Below are 15,190 nucleotides of genomic sequence, written 5' to 3'. Positions count from 1 at the left end.
GAATAGTCATCCGCTTATGCGACCATAGTCTTCTTAGTGGTCTTCTCAGCTAGTCTTCACCAATAGTCTTTTTATGCCTTTTTAGTGGTCTTTTTTGGTAGTCTCCTCAGGTAGTCTTTTTAGATGTCTAGTTATATAGATATTGTCTCTTCTCAGATTGTTGGGTAGACAGCAGAAAAAGGCCAGAAAAGGGACTTTTCTAAGTATAGCCTTTCAAATACGTCAATGTTACCACTCAACCGTAAAAAAAAAGAGGTTCCTCTTTCCTCTATAGGCCCGGAGGGGGACCATATCCCAGCGGAAGTCTGACACTATACCATAATACTCCTTCCTCTTTCCAACTGTTCAGACTGCGAGTCGCATTTGAGCTTGATGGCTTCTTCCCCATATGAATCCAACCAGCTGGCCTATTACAGAGGTGAGACGGCTCCCAAAATCCATCCAGCACCAGCTAATGATGGAAGGTAAATCGAACGAGCCAGCTCCAATGCCTCCGCCTGCTTCCCTTTCTCGCTCCGCTCGCTTTGAAAATTCACAACCTCGAACAGACATTTCAAACACGTTTAGTGATACGGTGAAGCTCGAGGTTACCCGCTTGTTTGGCGTAGAATGTTGGAATTGTTCGACCACCGATCCTGAATTCGCCCATGTTGTTGCACAGGAAGATGGTCAAGTATTTACATATGTCTCCTCATACATTTCCCACATTATATAGCTAATCAGCCCCAAGGTCCAACATTGGAGAGAAGCCGGTCTGTTCCCGTTCTCATTAAAGGCTGCGATGAACTGTATTCAGCTTTGTCCTACCTGCTATACTGCTTTCGCCTGTTTCAATGACCCCCGCTGGGTGTTCCTTCCGACAGATTTGAACTTCTTCATAAGACACGAAATTGAAGATCAGCAGCGCCGTGCCCAAGCTGATCTACCATCTGGCCGAATAGTCCCAACCGCAAAGGACTACCATGATCACCTCGTCTCAAAAGACCTAGTGCCACACGACGCGATCGGTGGACTATATCGCTGTTACTACCTAAACGATTTCTTCCGTATCGGCCGCTTTTCTATCGATTTTTTTAAGCTTCCTACTACCCCTAAGCCGTGGCACGGACACCCATTAGCTACAATTCGACGAGGGATCGCTATATTAGGAAGTGCCCGCTGTTATGCACTTGGCCGCACCACGATCGATGAATTAACCACGCTACGCGACTTGTATTTCAGCGATAAGAATCTCCTCGATCCGAAGCTTGTTCAGCTATACCACCTTCCTCCCGCAGATAACAAGAGAATGAGGAGTGACGAAGAGTCTGACCACCATAAGAAGAAACCCAAGCTCACCACCAACGCAGACAATGACGGGACTGTTCAGGATGTTGGGAATTCATTCTCAGGACGCACGCCACGTCCGCTCTCAAGCTGAGGCCTCGGGCCTGGTAGGCGCTAAGGCCGATGCGTACGCCAGTACTGAATGGGTTCTTGGACCCAGTACTACAGGAAATGACGCGATAAACCGATTCGCGCCAGTGCTACAATCCACAGACGTCACCTGGCTGCTTCGTTGAGATTAATCGACCTTCGCTGGACCCGAATAAATGCAAAAATAAATACACAGGAAAAAGGGCCATGTGGATGAGCGAGATGAGGAAACCGTTGCACTGAAGAAAGAAGAAAGCCAGCAAGAAAAGCCGTTACCTCCGATACTATTCCTACCGAAAGATCAGATGCTGGTTGATGATCCCGTCGTATATACATCGTACTTTGATCTGCCGAATCGCTGTTCTCACACGAGAGCATTGGCCCAAGAATGGGAGATCACGCCTGTCTTAAATAACCTAACTGCAGACCGAGACAAACTTGATACACATCTTCCAGTGGATGCGATCCCCATGGAATATGGAGACAGCATGAACTGGCCCAATCTCTGCATTTGCCTGAGCTGAGTTCGTTCGTCATCCAACTTTTTCTGCCCAGGTGATATAGCGATAACCCAATCCATTGATAGTTGGCTATTCTAATACCAAAAATTCCTTCAGTCGATACAAGAATCATATTTCTAGAGGACCTGAGTGATATAGTTCCGGACGGTGGGTTCACCAAGCTACCTACATACATACATACCTATGTAGGTATAGATGGATTATTGATAAGTACATAGTAATCAGATGTCTTCCAAGGTTGGATATTGATGTCATTTCTGACTTAGAAAATGAAAGAGAATACCTCATAATCTTCTATATGAATCAAAAGTCTTCGTCATCAAAGTCATCTGGGTTCAAAGCACTCGATGACTTGGACTTGTTGATCTCTGTGATCGTGACGAGGTTGGAGTAGAACTCCACTACTTTCGGATGCACCATCACCTTGCGAGGCTCAAATCGGGTGACCTGCAGTCCCTCCTGTGATACCGCTCGGCTGAGTGCAACATAAGCCTGGCCCTTCTCAAACACTCGGCCCAGGTCAACTTTCACACGTTGAAGAGTCTGGCCTTGGGCCTTGTGGATGGACAGAGCCCACGCCAATATCAACGGAACTTGTTGACGCTGAGCTTGTACTTCTCCGTTAGGAAGTTCAATCTTCCACGTCTCAGGCTGACACAACAAGTGACGTTCTGTCCCATCAGGCTGCAGGAAAGATACTAGTGGCCATTTCCGAGCCATTGAGGCTGGGCCCTCTTTGTACCCCATAGGTTTCAGCTTTTTCCGAGCCCGATTAGCCCGCTCATCATCGCTCGCAGTCGCGTCATCAGCAAAATTCTTGTCGTTTTCCTTGTAGGAATCAAAGTAATCTTCACTCATGAAGGCTACTACTTTTCCAATAGAGCCATTGACAAGGGAATCCTCCATATTCTTAATGAGCATCACTTGAGCGCCCTTCTTCAACTGAATCATAGGAGGGGCCATGCAGTTTGCAAGCAGTCTCTCGCGATGCTGAGGGTCTTGGATTGTCCCAGAATCCACTGCGTTGAATCTCATGGTCTCGCCAGAAAGTCTCGCCATCCGTGCAGAGTTCGCACCTTCCACTTCAGCGCGCGTTGGGAACCTATGAAGAGTCAGTTTTAGCACAGTATAATTACATAGTATAACATACAGTTCCGTTGCTTCGATCTGGTCTTTAACATCAAGGGGCCGAGAGAGCCTTCTGAAGGCCTCAATCGTGCGAGGGGTGATTTTCCCCAGTCGCATTTCATTCAGCATATCAGCAAACTCCGGATCTCGTTGACGGAAGATATTGGTTAAAAGAATGGTATGTTGGATACAAGTTGTCCAGGAAGCAGCTGCAAATGCAAATTTTGCCTCCCGGTTGCTTCCGTCTGGGACAGGAGGTAGTTGGAAGAAGTCGCCTGTCACAACAAGCTGGATTCCTCCAAAAGGACGACCATTGTTGCGAATTCGTCGGGAAATCTCTTCAAGCTTATCAAATAGATCCCCGTCGACCATAGAGACTTCATCAACGATGAGGACTTTAGTGCGCAGCCAACGATTTCGAGCTTTCTGGTTTTTCTTAATCTGGAGATTGTTAGCATCAGCAATTCCTGTGCGAGTAGAGAAACCCTACCTTTTTCACTAGTTCGGGCACTGGCTCTTTGCCTAAACCAATTCCGGCAAAACTGTGGAGGGTCACACCCCCGATGTTACAGGCCGCAAGACCTGTTGATGCTGTGACTGCAATTCTATCGGGCTCTTTGCGATATTTGTTGCGCAGCTTCGCAATAATTTCCCTCATGAGTACGGATTTTCCCGTTCCTGCCGAACCGGTGAAGAACATGCTCTTTCCGCGGTCGACAACAGCGTCAGAAACAGCTTTTTGCTCATCAGTCAAGAAAACAGAGGCAATCTTTGAACGGTCCTGTGGTTTAGGGTTCGCGTCGCTTTTTTGAGTCTTCTTGTATTCTTGTCGCAACTCTTTCTGTTCCGCCTTGATGGTGCTCTCGGACTTGTTCCATGGTTCTGTGGGCCTTGAACGTTTGGGAGTCACAAAGCTCTTTTTCTTGTCTTCGCGAGGTTCTTCTTCTTCCTTAGTCCACGGTAGGGTACGGGGTTTCTTCACGGGCGGTTGGAAATGGGAGGGAGGCGATGACGACCAAGGTAACTGCATGCTACTCTGAGGAGCTGCTGCTTCTTGGGACATGGGCGGAAGATCAGGGTAATTGATGTCTGTTGAATATTCATTGCCGTAAACAGACTGGCCGTTTCTTGCTGTAGTGTCAAGGCTTGGATATGTGACTGTCTTAGAAATGGCGGAGCCAGCCACGCTCGGGGCAATCAGTGGCTGTGGCTCGTCGAGGTCCAGGTCATCATCGAAGTCGTTTTCATCGAAATAAACCGCGCTATGAAGGGACCCCAGCGAGGACTCGGCCACTTCAATTTTTCGTTTGACACCACCGAATTGTGATTGTGGTTGTGGCTTCGAGGGGGCGATTGCATTGGCACGCAACAAGTCGGTCTGGTGAAGAGGTTTCGTGCCACTGCCTGGGTGGTCTTGGAGAGCTTTCTTGAACATTTTCTCGGGGGCTGCGGCGGATCGAGATGAGGATGAATACGCAAATGAACTCGGTAGTCTCTTTGGGCAAGTCAAAGAGATCGATCGAATTATGTGTATGCCCCGCGCCCTGAATCTGACAACATGCATAAAATAAAATGCAGAATACAAATCAAGACAATTGAGGTCGCGCCAGGCAATTCCGATAGAGACGCAGATCGATTTTCCTCAACGCGTTGCAGACGCGATTATCTGCACGTGATAGGTCACCGATAAGGATAACAGCTCCACCGAGGTCTAGGTCTAAACAACACCGAGTACGGATTTTATCTCACTAGGATTGTATTTATCACATATTTTAAGATGCTGCCGATTTTATTGAGATCAAATATGCTATAAGCTATATGTAAGTTTAGAGAAGTAAGCTTTTGTTGGCAACTAACCACTATATTATAGCGAGTTGTCTGAAATATATACTTCGGAATAACAACTCAATATTCACAACATGTTGACCCCAAGCAACCCCAATCTACGAGCTATTATACATTTGCCATGCAATTGGACACAAGGAACTAGATTAACATTATAGTTTAGTGCAATTTGTGTACCTGCATTCAAGTATACTAAGGAATATGCGATAGGATGCCGAATCACGTGATCGTCAATTACCGCAAAACACGCGGAACGAGAATGCAGAATCCAGATATTACCAACCACCAGTCCGAAGAGTATCTTGCCAATCACACATTATCGACGCAGTTTGCACTCTGCGATCATGAGGAATGGCAGGGATGGCCGTTTCGAGTACGTGGAACAGCTTTTTCTTTCGAATCGAGCATGATTTGCTAACAAGCCATGCTTCAGACAAAGACTACCCTCTGACGGGTGTAGTCATCTGCTTTACATCCGTGCAAATTGAGAGGAGAGTATGTGTCAGATAGGGGGTTGTGACATGTGAAGCCGCAAGCACAGGCTGACCTGCGTTCCCGTTGCACAGACTCCATTGACCCAAATGGCGGAACAAATGGGCGCGATGCATAGCATCCACCTTACTTCGGACGTAACCCATTTGCTTGTCGGTGACACGAATAGCGACAAATACAAATTCGTCGCAAGGGAACGGAATGACGTGGTGGCAATGAACCCAGAATGGATTGAGGCCGTACGACACTCATGGACGCAGGGAGAGGATATAGACATACAGGCGCTGGAGAAACAATTCAGACTGGCAACCTTGCATGGCCTAAAAATCTGCATCACTGGGTTCTCGGACCGTGAGTTGACTGGTTTCCACAATTGAGTACGGAGCAATGCTAACAAATGCGCCGCAGTTCCTTTTCGAGCCTACATGCAGAAGACAACAGAGGAGAACGGGGCCGAATATCGGAAAGACCTGACCAAAACTGTGACCCATCTTATTGCGCGCAATTCGGACGGTGAAAAATACAAGTTTGCGACACAATGGAATATCAAAGTTGTTTCTGTAAAATGGTTTACGGACAGCATCGAGCGTGGAATGATCCTAGACGAGCAGAAATATCACCCGCTGGTACCACCCGCAGAACAAGGCATCGGTGCATGGAATCGATCCTCGCCGACAGAAAGGGAGCCTTCTCGAAGGGACAGTACTACCAAAGAGAACTCTTTGAACCCGCGACCTCGGAAACTACGCAGGGTTGCAAGTACCAAGCTTGTAGATCAAAACGAAAGCATCTGGGGAGATATCGTCGGAACAGGATTCGATAATAATGAGAGGGCTGGACCACAAAAGAACCAACAAGGAAAAGGACCGCCTGAAACCTCAAAACCTGTCATACAGGCATATCAGTCATTCGCCAGCGAGACTACATTTTCTGAAGACACTCAGTCTCGTCCTCCGCCACCGGCTGCTCCACAAAAAGACGTTGGATTTCTACACACGACCTATTTCTTTATTAATGGATTCTCTTCCAAACAGGTTTGTGCTCATGCTTTTGTCCACATTTCTTGGAACTAATGAATTTTCTAGACTAAAGTTCTGCGTGAGCATCTCACCTATAACGGAGCTCAATTGGTGAATTCACTGAACGAGTTCTCTAGCCCTACTATTCCCAAAACAGGACATGGTTTGTTCATCATGGTACCGTATCAGACTCCTAGGTCAGAGATTCCGTCAACAGATGAAATGGCATTTGAATGCGAGGTCGTGACGGAAATGTGGCTGGAAAGATGCATTGATGCTCGAGCTTTTGTTCCACCCAAGTCTCATGTGGCGAGCACTCCGTTCCCTAAGTTCCCGATACCAGGTGAGATCCTATCAAATGCAATATTCAAACATGCACTAATGACATTAGGATTTCCGGAGTTGCGGATTTGTTCCACCGGCTTTGGACGTATCGATCTTTTACACCTACGCAAACTGGTAGAGTTGATGGGCGCCACATATGGAGATTTCCTAACGCCTAAAGCATCAGTTCTGATTTGCAATGACCCCAAAACAGCCAGCGTGGAAAAACTGCGGCATACTGCCGAGTGGGGGGTTCCAGCAGTGTCTGCTGACTGGCTCTGGATATCTATTCAAACAGGCCAAAAGAAGCCATTCGAGCCATACATTGTCCGACGACAATTACCTCAAAACACTAGCAGCACAGAGAAACTCAGTTCCTTATCTGCTAAGCGAAAGCAACCCGACAGAAATCTTGATGGAAGGCAAGCGGAGTCCCCGTACAACATCTCCACCGAATCCATGAATGGTAGTAGGACCGAGAAGCAAAATTCAGGGAAGAGCGCAAAAACTCGAACAATCCCCGTCGTTGGCGACGGCTTTGAGGCCGACGCACCAAAACCCTCCGTTCCGGAGTCTCGATCTCCAACCCCTCCCAGGGTACCAGACAAACAAGCTCCAGTGGAACTGAATGCCAAACAGCCCACGCCAAGCACCGACTCGGCACCACCCACTGGCCCATCCGCATTGGATACCGCTTTGAGCGGGCTCCTACAGCAAGCCCGCGCTGCCAAGTCACGACAGCAGTCCGAGGGCACTACGACCAATGATGACGCAAATCCACCCCGACGAAAGCGCAAGCCCCTCCTTGGCCGCGCCCCATCCCACTCTTCAGCCCGAATGCCAGAAGGCCCGCGCCCCGTCTCACGCGCCAGCTCGATCGACACACTCAACGACGACGGCCTCGGAAGCGCCTTGGAAAGCGCCCACCCGACTGAGAGACAATTCAATATCGCGGAGCAACAGCCGTGCCGAACAGAGTCTGTCATCCATGCTCAGCGGTGGGAAGTTTGATTTCCTGAATGATAAACTCCCAGCACATACTGAGGACGAAGACGAGGAAAACCAGGCGCCGCAGATGACGCAGCTGGACTATGAAGATCCAGATGCGGCTGCCATGAGGGCAGAGTTCCTGAGAAATGCTGGGAAGTTGTCTGGTAAGGCAATGAAGACCGATAGCTCGGGTTTGCTTGTTGGTGAAGTGAGGGAGTTGGAGGATATTGGGTGGGGGTCTGGGCGAGGACGAGGAAACAGCCGGTCAAAGTAGATGAATGATTTTTGCACATGGGATGGATGTCTTGGTTTTGCTTTTTTTTTTTTCGCTCTCATCGGCGAAGGCGTGGCATTGCATTGCGATTGGCGCCCTCTTTGGTCTATCTATTTTGTTTTGAAAGAGCGATATCTAAAGGTTGTCGATGGTAATCCAACTGGGTTCAATAATACCAAGTAAGCTACATGTCACTAGGCCTACGATCATGGTGATGGTGACGAGTTGTCTCGAGAAGAAGCTGCATTCTGATACTAGACAATCAGGGACGAAAAAAAAAAGAAAAGACGAAGGGAAACCCGCGGTCTTCAGGTCACTAGCAAGAGAGAATTTGAACTAGATGCAATCTTAATTTAAGGGGGAATCTTGGGTAAGGATTAGACTCCCTCTGGTGCACGCCATCACGTCGTGGAATACAATAAAAGTCAGCGAGACAGGACTCCTGCACAGAAATGACCGTAAAACCGACGCGAAGCCACATCATAGGAAGAGTTAAGTAGAATATGGAGAACGGGTGAGAGAAAGATGTAAGCTGTACAAGTCAGGAGGTAGAAGAAAAAGAGTGAAAGAAACATCGTAGGAATCATGAGGGGTTGTACAAAGGTGGAGGTGGGATAGGCTTATGCTTGCATTGCCGCAGCCATTCCGCCAGGCAAGGGAGCATCAAGATCCAGATTCTCGATAGAGCGGCGGTTCTCGCTGCTGTCCCGGAACAGGTTAGAGAAATACTTGGTGGCAACATCGCTCTCTTGCTGGATTTTGGTGACCTCTTGCTTGCGTCTGCCAAGGTCCTCAATATCCTGAGAGATACAGGTTTGAAGATTGGCGGCAGGCATGCGCAGCATGCGGCGAACTTCAGTCGAGATCCGATTGGCATTTGAGTGGACATAGTCCATCTCAGCAAGAGTGGCGGCGATCTTCCGCGATAGTCGTGGGGGAAGGGTGGTCGGGATGGAGCTGAGCACATAAGCTGTGGTCAGAACAGCTTGTAGGAAGTTAGTATATTGTTATTCTTTGTGAGACAAATGGGCAAAACTCACCAGCAGCAAGGATACCAGGGAAGAACAGCCGGCGCATGTTGTTAGGGCCAATGACTTTGACAGCACTTAAGGCGCTATCCACCCAACTGAATCCGCCCAATGCTCTACCTCCAAGTACAGTGACCGCAGTCATTGCAACGCCTGTGCCGGCCATCTTCTCTTGGCGCTCCCAGAGACTAGCAATATCGAAGAAATCCCACAGCTCAACCTCAGTGTCGACTTGTCGGCCAAATGTGTGGCGACGGCCACGACGGAACATCGCATCCGCGCGGAAGTTGAGTGGAGTGAATTTGTCTTCACCAATGTGCAGAAGACCGATATTTTGGATGAAACCGACTCCTTGAACTGTCTTCTCCCGGGCGTAGTTCTCGCAGTCGTTGACAGACGAAGCAATCTGATCCAGCATTGCCAGCTTCAGTTCCTCGGCGTACTGGAACGCCGAAAAGAGACCAGGATATTCAACACCGAGGTCTGCATCGGAAACACGTGTGATTGTGTTGGTCAATGTCGAACGAGTATGATCGTAGACGTCGTCGCATGACTCATCGATAGCCTTGTTGACACCCTCTGCAAGCTCCCCCTTCTTCTTCTTGCCGTTCTCGAATGCCGGAACAAGCTCGGCTAATTCATCGGTCACTCGCTTAAGCTCTGATTGCGCAACATCACGGTTGACTGTAGCAAGGGAGCTAAGGTCAGCCAATAGATTCAGAAGATAAGTTCTGGCAGGCGCAAGCTTGGAGCGGGAGCGCTTTTCAAGGACAAAACGTCTCAAGGCTCCTTCAAGGTTCTCGAAGTCTTGGATTTTCTCCCGTTCTTTGCCTTTGCCCTTATCCTTGGAGTCCTTATCATCGTCATCATCATGAGGATCAGAGCCACCGCCGTCACCACCGGAGCCAGATTGCGAGACAGCAGGTGCAACAGGTATAGCATTGCTTGAAACGAAATGAACCAGTTCAGCAGCCTCCTTGTATGTGCGAGGGCTGAGTTTGCCGATCTGATCCAAGATCATGCGTTCGCAGCGCTGCTTGTCGCGAATCTGATCAAATCCGTTGACTACCATGAAAATATACGCCTTCTCATGCGCAGCATTCAAGATGAACTCTTTTGCAGACAATGTGAAGTGATTTGCGGCGGAGACCACAAACACAACCACGTCGATCTCTTCCTGCCGAGCAAAGACAGCCGTGGTTTTCAACGAGTCCGAGTTTAAGCCGGGTGCATCGATCAAAGCGATGTCAACAACGCCGTTGTTCAGCAGTGATTCGTCAATAGACCGTACATCCTTTACGTAGACCTTGCACTGCATGTACTTCGTGTTTTCGATGACGATGTCTTCGAGTTCGGTGAGAGAATAGACATCATATGTGCTTTCGTCATTGCGGTTGTATGGCGTATCTTTGTGAACGGCGTGGACTTCTTCAACGCTGCAGTTTTCGCGAGCATCGAGGACCTCACAGAAGATGCTCGTGCAAGGCTGCTGGTCCTCTGGCAACACCTTTCGGCGCAGAAGAGCATTGCAGAATGTCGATTTGCCTGCATTCAAGTCACCAGTAATCAGGACCTTACTTGAGATATCCTCAATTCTGTCTCGCAGCGAGAGGAGATGCTTCATGCTTTGGCTGATCTTTCCATCCAACAAGGCGGCAACCGATGCCTTCTCCAACGAATGCACTAGCTCTGCCTGAGAAAGAGCGCCGAGCTTTAGATCCAATTTAAGAATAGAGAACTCTTGCGCAATCTGCGGGGTCATCAATCTAGGCTCTGTCACGACGCGGCGTTGCGCCGAGGCACTGGATTCTGCCAATTCGTCGACACTCGTCAAGGTGGCTGCGCGCTTCAGATCTGGGCGGGGCGGTGTGCCGGGTCGGCTGTCATTGCCTCCAAATTCGGATTGAGTTTGATGCAGTGGTGGTCTTTCCATGGGGGAAGAGGGCGTGCTCTGCACGGAGGGATAGTGGGCGGGCCATTGACGGTTCATGTCCTGGAGCTCCTTCAGTGTGTCGATAGTCCGAGAGATCGCACGAGCGAGCTTGGTGCGATTTGAGTTGCTGAATATACTGTAAGCCTTGGAGTCCCATGAATGGGTTGTTGCGGGGAGGCGAGACATACTAGAGAAGTTGAGAGACATGACTGGCAACCACTTGCTTCTCATGCTCAGCTGCATCCCAATATAAATTAGCTCAGTCTTCTCCCATAGATAACACACCACTGCATGACCTCCAGCCACCTACCTGTGGGATTCCATTCTCCAGGGCGCGTTGGAGTATGCACCGGAGTCGGCCTATCCTCCATCAATCCTGCACGCCAAGCAGAGCTAGCATCCTCTTCCGTATCGGCAATGCTACCTCCATAGCCAGAATCTTGGTTTAGCGAAGTCATCAAGGCCGTGGCGCTCTCCGAAGTCGAACCATTGCCCACAGTCATATAAGTCGGCGGGGGACGGAAAAAAGGATTCTTCTCGGGAAATTCTTCTTCGCCTGAGAATCTGGACGAGCCAGCTCCGGAAGACGAGCCTTCACCAGGGTGATATTCCTGACTCATGACGGATAAAAAGCCTCAACGTGGGGGTGACATCCATCCAAGAGAAGTTGTGTCTTTTGGGGTTGTTTGGATATGGGATGGTCGATTTCTTGGAAGGTTTAAGATGACGTCGGACCAAAAGGGGTTTAGCGTGCATGTGACCCGGTATTGTAGTAATGCATCTGTAATATTACCATACCGCGGTTGATGTCACTGTTTCTACTCAGGCTCCTACATCGTACTTGGATTTACTTCCCACCTCGAACTGACTGTCCATTATTTTCCGCAATCATGAATGTAAGGCCAATATTAAATGCTTGAGCATGGGTAATTTACTCACACGATGTCTCAGATCGTCGAGTGGGCTTTCGGAAAGCGCATGACCCCCGCGGAGCGTCTGCGTAAACACCAGCGTGCCTTGGACCGAACACAACGGGAGCTTGACCGAGAGCGAGTGAAACTAGAAAACCAGGAGAAAAAGCTGGTACAAGACATCAAGAAGAGTGCCAAAAATGGGCAAGTTGGAGCCTGCAAGATCCAGGCCAAGGATCTGGTTCGGACACGGAGGTCGGTTTCTCTCGATTGTTCACTGATCGCGGCAGCATTGGCTGATTGGATGGCGCAAACAGATACATTCAGAAGTTTTATCAAATGCGCACTCAATTACAGGCTATTTCCCTACGCATTCAGGTATGCACAAGCAGTCCTCCGCTACTCTTCTGATTCCTCGATGCGCTGACTATTGCTGCTTCCAAGACCGTCCGGAGCAATGAGCAGATGATGCAGTCGATGAAAGGAGCCACAATGCTTCTAGGTAGCATGAACAGACAGATGAATCTGCCAGCACTACAACGAATCGCGATGGAATTTGAACGAGAAAACGACGTCATGGACCAACGGCAAGAGATGATGGATGATGCGATCGACGAGGCCACGGGAATGGAAGGCGAAGAAGAGGAAGGAGAAGATATCTTGAAGGAGGTTTTGGACGAGATTGGTGTCGATCTGAACCAGGCGGTTTGTTTCCCCCAAACACCGGAGAGTGGATCCTGCAGGCTAACATATTCCATCTACAGCTTGGTGATACACCCGAGCACATACAGAAAGCACCGGTGAATGAAACTCGTGTTGCGCAGGCCATTGGAGGGGAGGCAATACGAGCGACGATGACCTCCAAGCAAGACTAGACAGCCTTCGGCGATGATTACGACTTTCTCTCTTATATGCCATTGATGACAGAAGTGATAGTGCGACCTGCCGTTTTGCGCCCTAATTGAGTTTACCTGCCTTGCTGTTATTTTAACATCCGTTGCAAGATATTCCTGCGACTTACATACCAATACATTTCCTTCCAACTCGCCCGACACATTAAGGACGTCTAGCCGTGGAGTAGATAGTTCTACATCTACATATACCACATTATACCTACGTATGTTCGGCGAGAAGAAAATATTCATATATCAAAATCATTGATTGCTATCAGATCCAATTCAAGTCCTCACCTTGGAACTGTTTGAAACAACATTCTCGACATAAATGAAGGGAAGCGTTAAGGTGATGCCTCTTGAGGAGGAACTCGCCCATATTCAAAATCACCAGATTGATCAGAATATGTAGAATAATAAGAAGACCCAGTAGAATAGTCAGAGTAATCAGAATTATACCCCGGGGTGTTAAGGATGGGGATGGACATATCCTGGTCCAGTGATATACTTGGCCATGGGAAACCCCTTCGACCATCTGCACGGTTCTTATTATGGAATTTCTTGACAAAGGGTCTTTTCAAAGGGCGACCAGACTCGAGTTCTTCAGCGGACCAGCGAGAAAACCAAGGAAATGACGATAATTCTTCCAACGACGGCCGCTCAGACTTTTCTCTAGACAATGTGGCTTGTAACACATCCCTGCAGTCCTGTGAGAGTGATTCGCTGATTGGGACATCCTCATTGATCATTCTCTTGCGTCTGCGTTTGACTACTGGATAGAACGGATCATTGTAAGGACCATCATACCTACCGTGCCAGTTCAAACTTTTTGGCACTGGTTCAGGCTCATCCCAGGGCCAGAAGCCATGCAGAAATCCATAAACGATCGTTGAATATTTCCACAAACAAATGTCCCGCTGGTCATGAGGTAAGTAGACTTCTTCGATAGCGACATCATCATGGCATGGGTCCCTCCAAGTGTCGTACTTCTCCAATTCGATGGCTCGCTCAGGCATCATCTGGTACTCATGGTAAGGGATAAAGTGGTCTATGTCTCTCATGAACCCCGATTTATGCAGCGAGAAATAGACCATTCCAAGATCAATGAGTTGAACGTTCAGGTTTTGGTCCATGAGATAATTTGTCACTGACATATCAGCATGGCAGACGTTCATGTCAGCTAACTCTATCATAGCTTGTACAAGCTGGGAAGCAACTTTACAACCTTCTGTTTCCCCCAGTTGAGGTTCTTTGGTGGTTGTGGACATGAGATAGCTGCCATCAAAAGCTGGAAACGGGGAGATATCTCTTTCGGATGCGAGGCGGTATGGTCCCGTCTGACTTGATCCTGTTAAAATGATCCTCATTAATAATTGAAATGGCTTCATAGCTAGGATCGACACAGGGAGTCATGAGAATTGCTGTTAGCATACCGTGAGTATAGACCGAGTCGAGCCGCGGGAACCTTTTGCTATCGTCGAGATAGATCAGTAGAAGGGCTTCTTCTGGCATATATCGTGACTCTCCGCTAGCCTCACAGAAGGGCACCATCTGAGAATGTACACCGGATACACTGTCCATCCACTGTGTTGTGTGGACTTGAGATTTGATTGCGTATTGTTCAAGGTCCTCAAGGAAAGCACCAGCAGCGCCTCTCTCGCGAGCGATGAAAGTGGCACCAAATGCTGTAATTAGTTAGCAATCTATACAGAAGAAATCAGATCAAAGGGAGGGGGTGGTCTTACTTCCTGCGCCTATGAATCCATATACCTGCACTCGATTTTGAAGGTCTGGACAAAGGCATACGGCCTTGGCAGTGGTCCTCCCCTCAGCACTCAGACAGATGAAATCATGGTATGAAGTGCTGTTTCGTCTTTGAAACACTTCGCTGTCGCATCTGTGACCTGAATCGTCCCCGCAATTACACCTCGAGAATTCCTCGTTATTCCGTTTGCCGAACGCTAACCCTAGGCGTTCTCGAAGAACCTGGCTCACTTGGGGATATCTTTGTGACAATCTGCTTGAGGGGTCTAAGAGATCTTGGGCATTGTAAGCAAAGATGTGACTGTAGTCCTCGTATTGGAACTGGTGGATCTGCGACACTGGACGGTGCAAGGTATGATTCCCCTTGATCGCGCCCAAGTCTCTCCCTAAGATGTAATCAAAAGCGTAAGGATCTTGCGGATCAACGCTCATCTGCTCAGCCATGGTGTTTGGTTAAATTAGTCCAATAGAGAAAAGTGGTATGGGCAGGGAGGAAGTTCAAGGAGCGAGGAAGGTTATTTATATACAAACTTCAGAGGGAATACCGTGTATTGTTCTTAGAATAGAGTGAAGTTTTCTTTATGAAGGGAATCCCTCGAAACAATTCCTTGTGATATCAAAGAGTTATTTCCCTTTTTAGAACAATGAACAA

At 48.4% G+C, this 15,190-nt stretch overlaps 6 protein-coding genes across 6 annotated transcripts; 3 read left to right on the top strand and 3 right to left on the bottom strand.

The window, feature by feature from the left end:
- Positions 1-487: 487 nt before the first annotated feature.
- On the top strand, positions 488-1,562 carry N7519_005559 (uncharacterized protein; the record flags this gene model as incomplete). Its single annotated transcript, XM_057292335.1, is given in 3 exon segments — positions 488-673; positions 716-1,372; positions 1,392-1,562. The coding sequence occupies 3 exon segments, from the start codon at positions 488-490 to the stop codon at positions 1,560-1,562; spliced, it is 1,014 nt and encodes a 337-aa protein (XP_057147146.1).
- Positions 1,563-2,240: 678 nt separating this feature from the next.
- N7519_005558 (DEAD/DEAH box helicase) lies at positions 2,241-4,629 on the bottom strand (the record flags this gene model as incomplete). Its single annotated transcript, XM_057292334.1, has 3 exons — positions 2,241-3,039; positions 3,088-3,506; positions 3,556-4,629. The coding sequence occupies 3 exons, from the start codon at positions 4,627-4,629 to the stop codon at positions 2,241-2,243; spliced, it is 2,292 nt and encodes a 763-aa protein (XP_057147145.1).
- Positions 4,630-5,270: 641 nt separating this feature from the next.
- N7519_005557 (uncharacterized protein) lies at positions 5,271-8,009 on the top strand (the record flags this gene model as incomplete). Its single annotated transcript, XM_057292333.1, has 7 exons — positions 5,271-5,283; positions 5,344-5,405; positions 5,477-5,753; positions 5,811-6,436; positions 6,488-6,764; positions 6,813-7,710; positions 7,742-8,009. 7 exons carry the CDS (start codon positions 5,271-5,273, stop codon positions 8,007-8,009), a joined length of 2,421 nt encoding a protein of 806 aa, XP_057147144.1.
- A 620-nt stretch (positions 8,010-8,629) lies between these two features.
- On the bottom strand, positions 8,630-11,601 carry N7519_005556 (mitofusin; the record flags this gene model as incomplete). Its single annotated transcript, XM_057292332.1, has 4 exons — positions 11,281-11,601; positions 11,159-11,207; positions 9,050-11,097; positions 8,630-8,994 (listed from the first exon to the last, which is right to left on the bottom strand). Exons 1-4 carry the CDS (start codon positions 11,588-11,590, stop codon positions 8,630-8,632), a joined length of 2,772 nt encoding a protein of 923 aa, XP_057147143.1. The 5' UTR covers positions 11,591-11,601.
- Positions 11,602-11,860: 259 nt separating this feature from the next.
- N7519_005555 (ESCRT-III subunit protein DID4) lies at positions 11,861-12,756 on the top strand (the record flags this gene model as incomplete). Its single annotated transcript, XM_057292331.1, has 5 exons — positions 11,861-11,866; positions 11,922-12,136; positions 12,199-12,259; positions 12,326-12,586; positions 12,646-12,756. 5 exons carry the CDS (start codon positions 11,861-11,863, stop codon positions 12,754-12,756), a joined length of 654 nt encoding a protein of 217 aa, XP_057147142.1.
- Positions 12,757-13,118: 362 nt separating this feature from the next.
- N7519_005554 (Protein kinase domain-containing protein) lies at positions 13,119-14,982 on the bottom strand (the record flags this gene model as incomplete). The annotated part of the gene is made up of 3 exons (XM_057292330.1): positions 13,119-14,122; positions 14,208-14,459; positions 14,520-14,982. The coding sequence occupies 3 exons, from the start codon at positions 14,980-14,982 to the stop codon at positions 13,119-13,121; spliced, it is 1,719 nt and encodes a 572-aa protein (XP_057147141.1).
- Between the last annotated feature and the right edge of the window lie 208 nt (positions 14,983-15,190).

This window comes from Penicillium mononematosum, assembly GCF_028829835.1.
Source record: "Penicillium mononematosum strain IBT 11891 chromosome Unknown utg000003l:1.0-8172316.0:1.0-8177699.0, whole genome shotgun sequence".
NCBI lineage: Eukaryota > Fungi > Ascomycota > Eurotiomycetes > Eurotiales > Aspergillaceae > Penicillium > Penicillium mononematosum.
The sequence above is the reverse complement of the archived record's forward strand: the minus strand, read 5'-3'. Positions and strand labels throughout refer to the sequence as shown.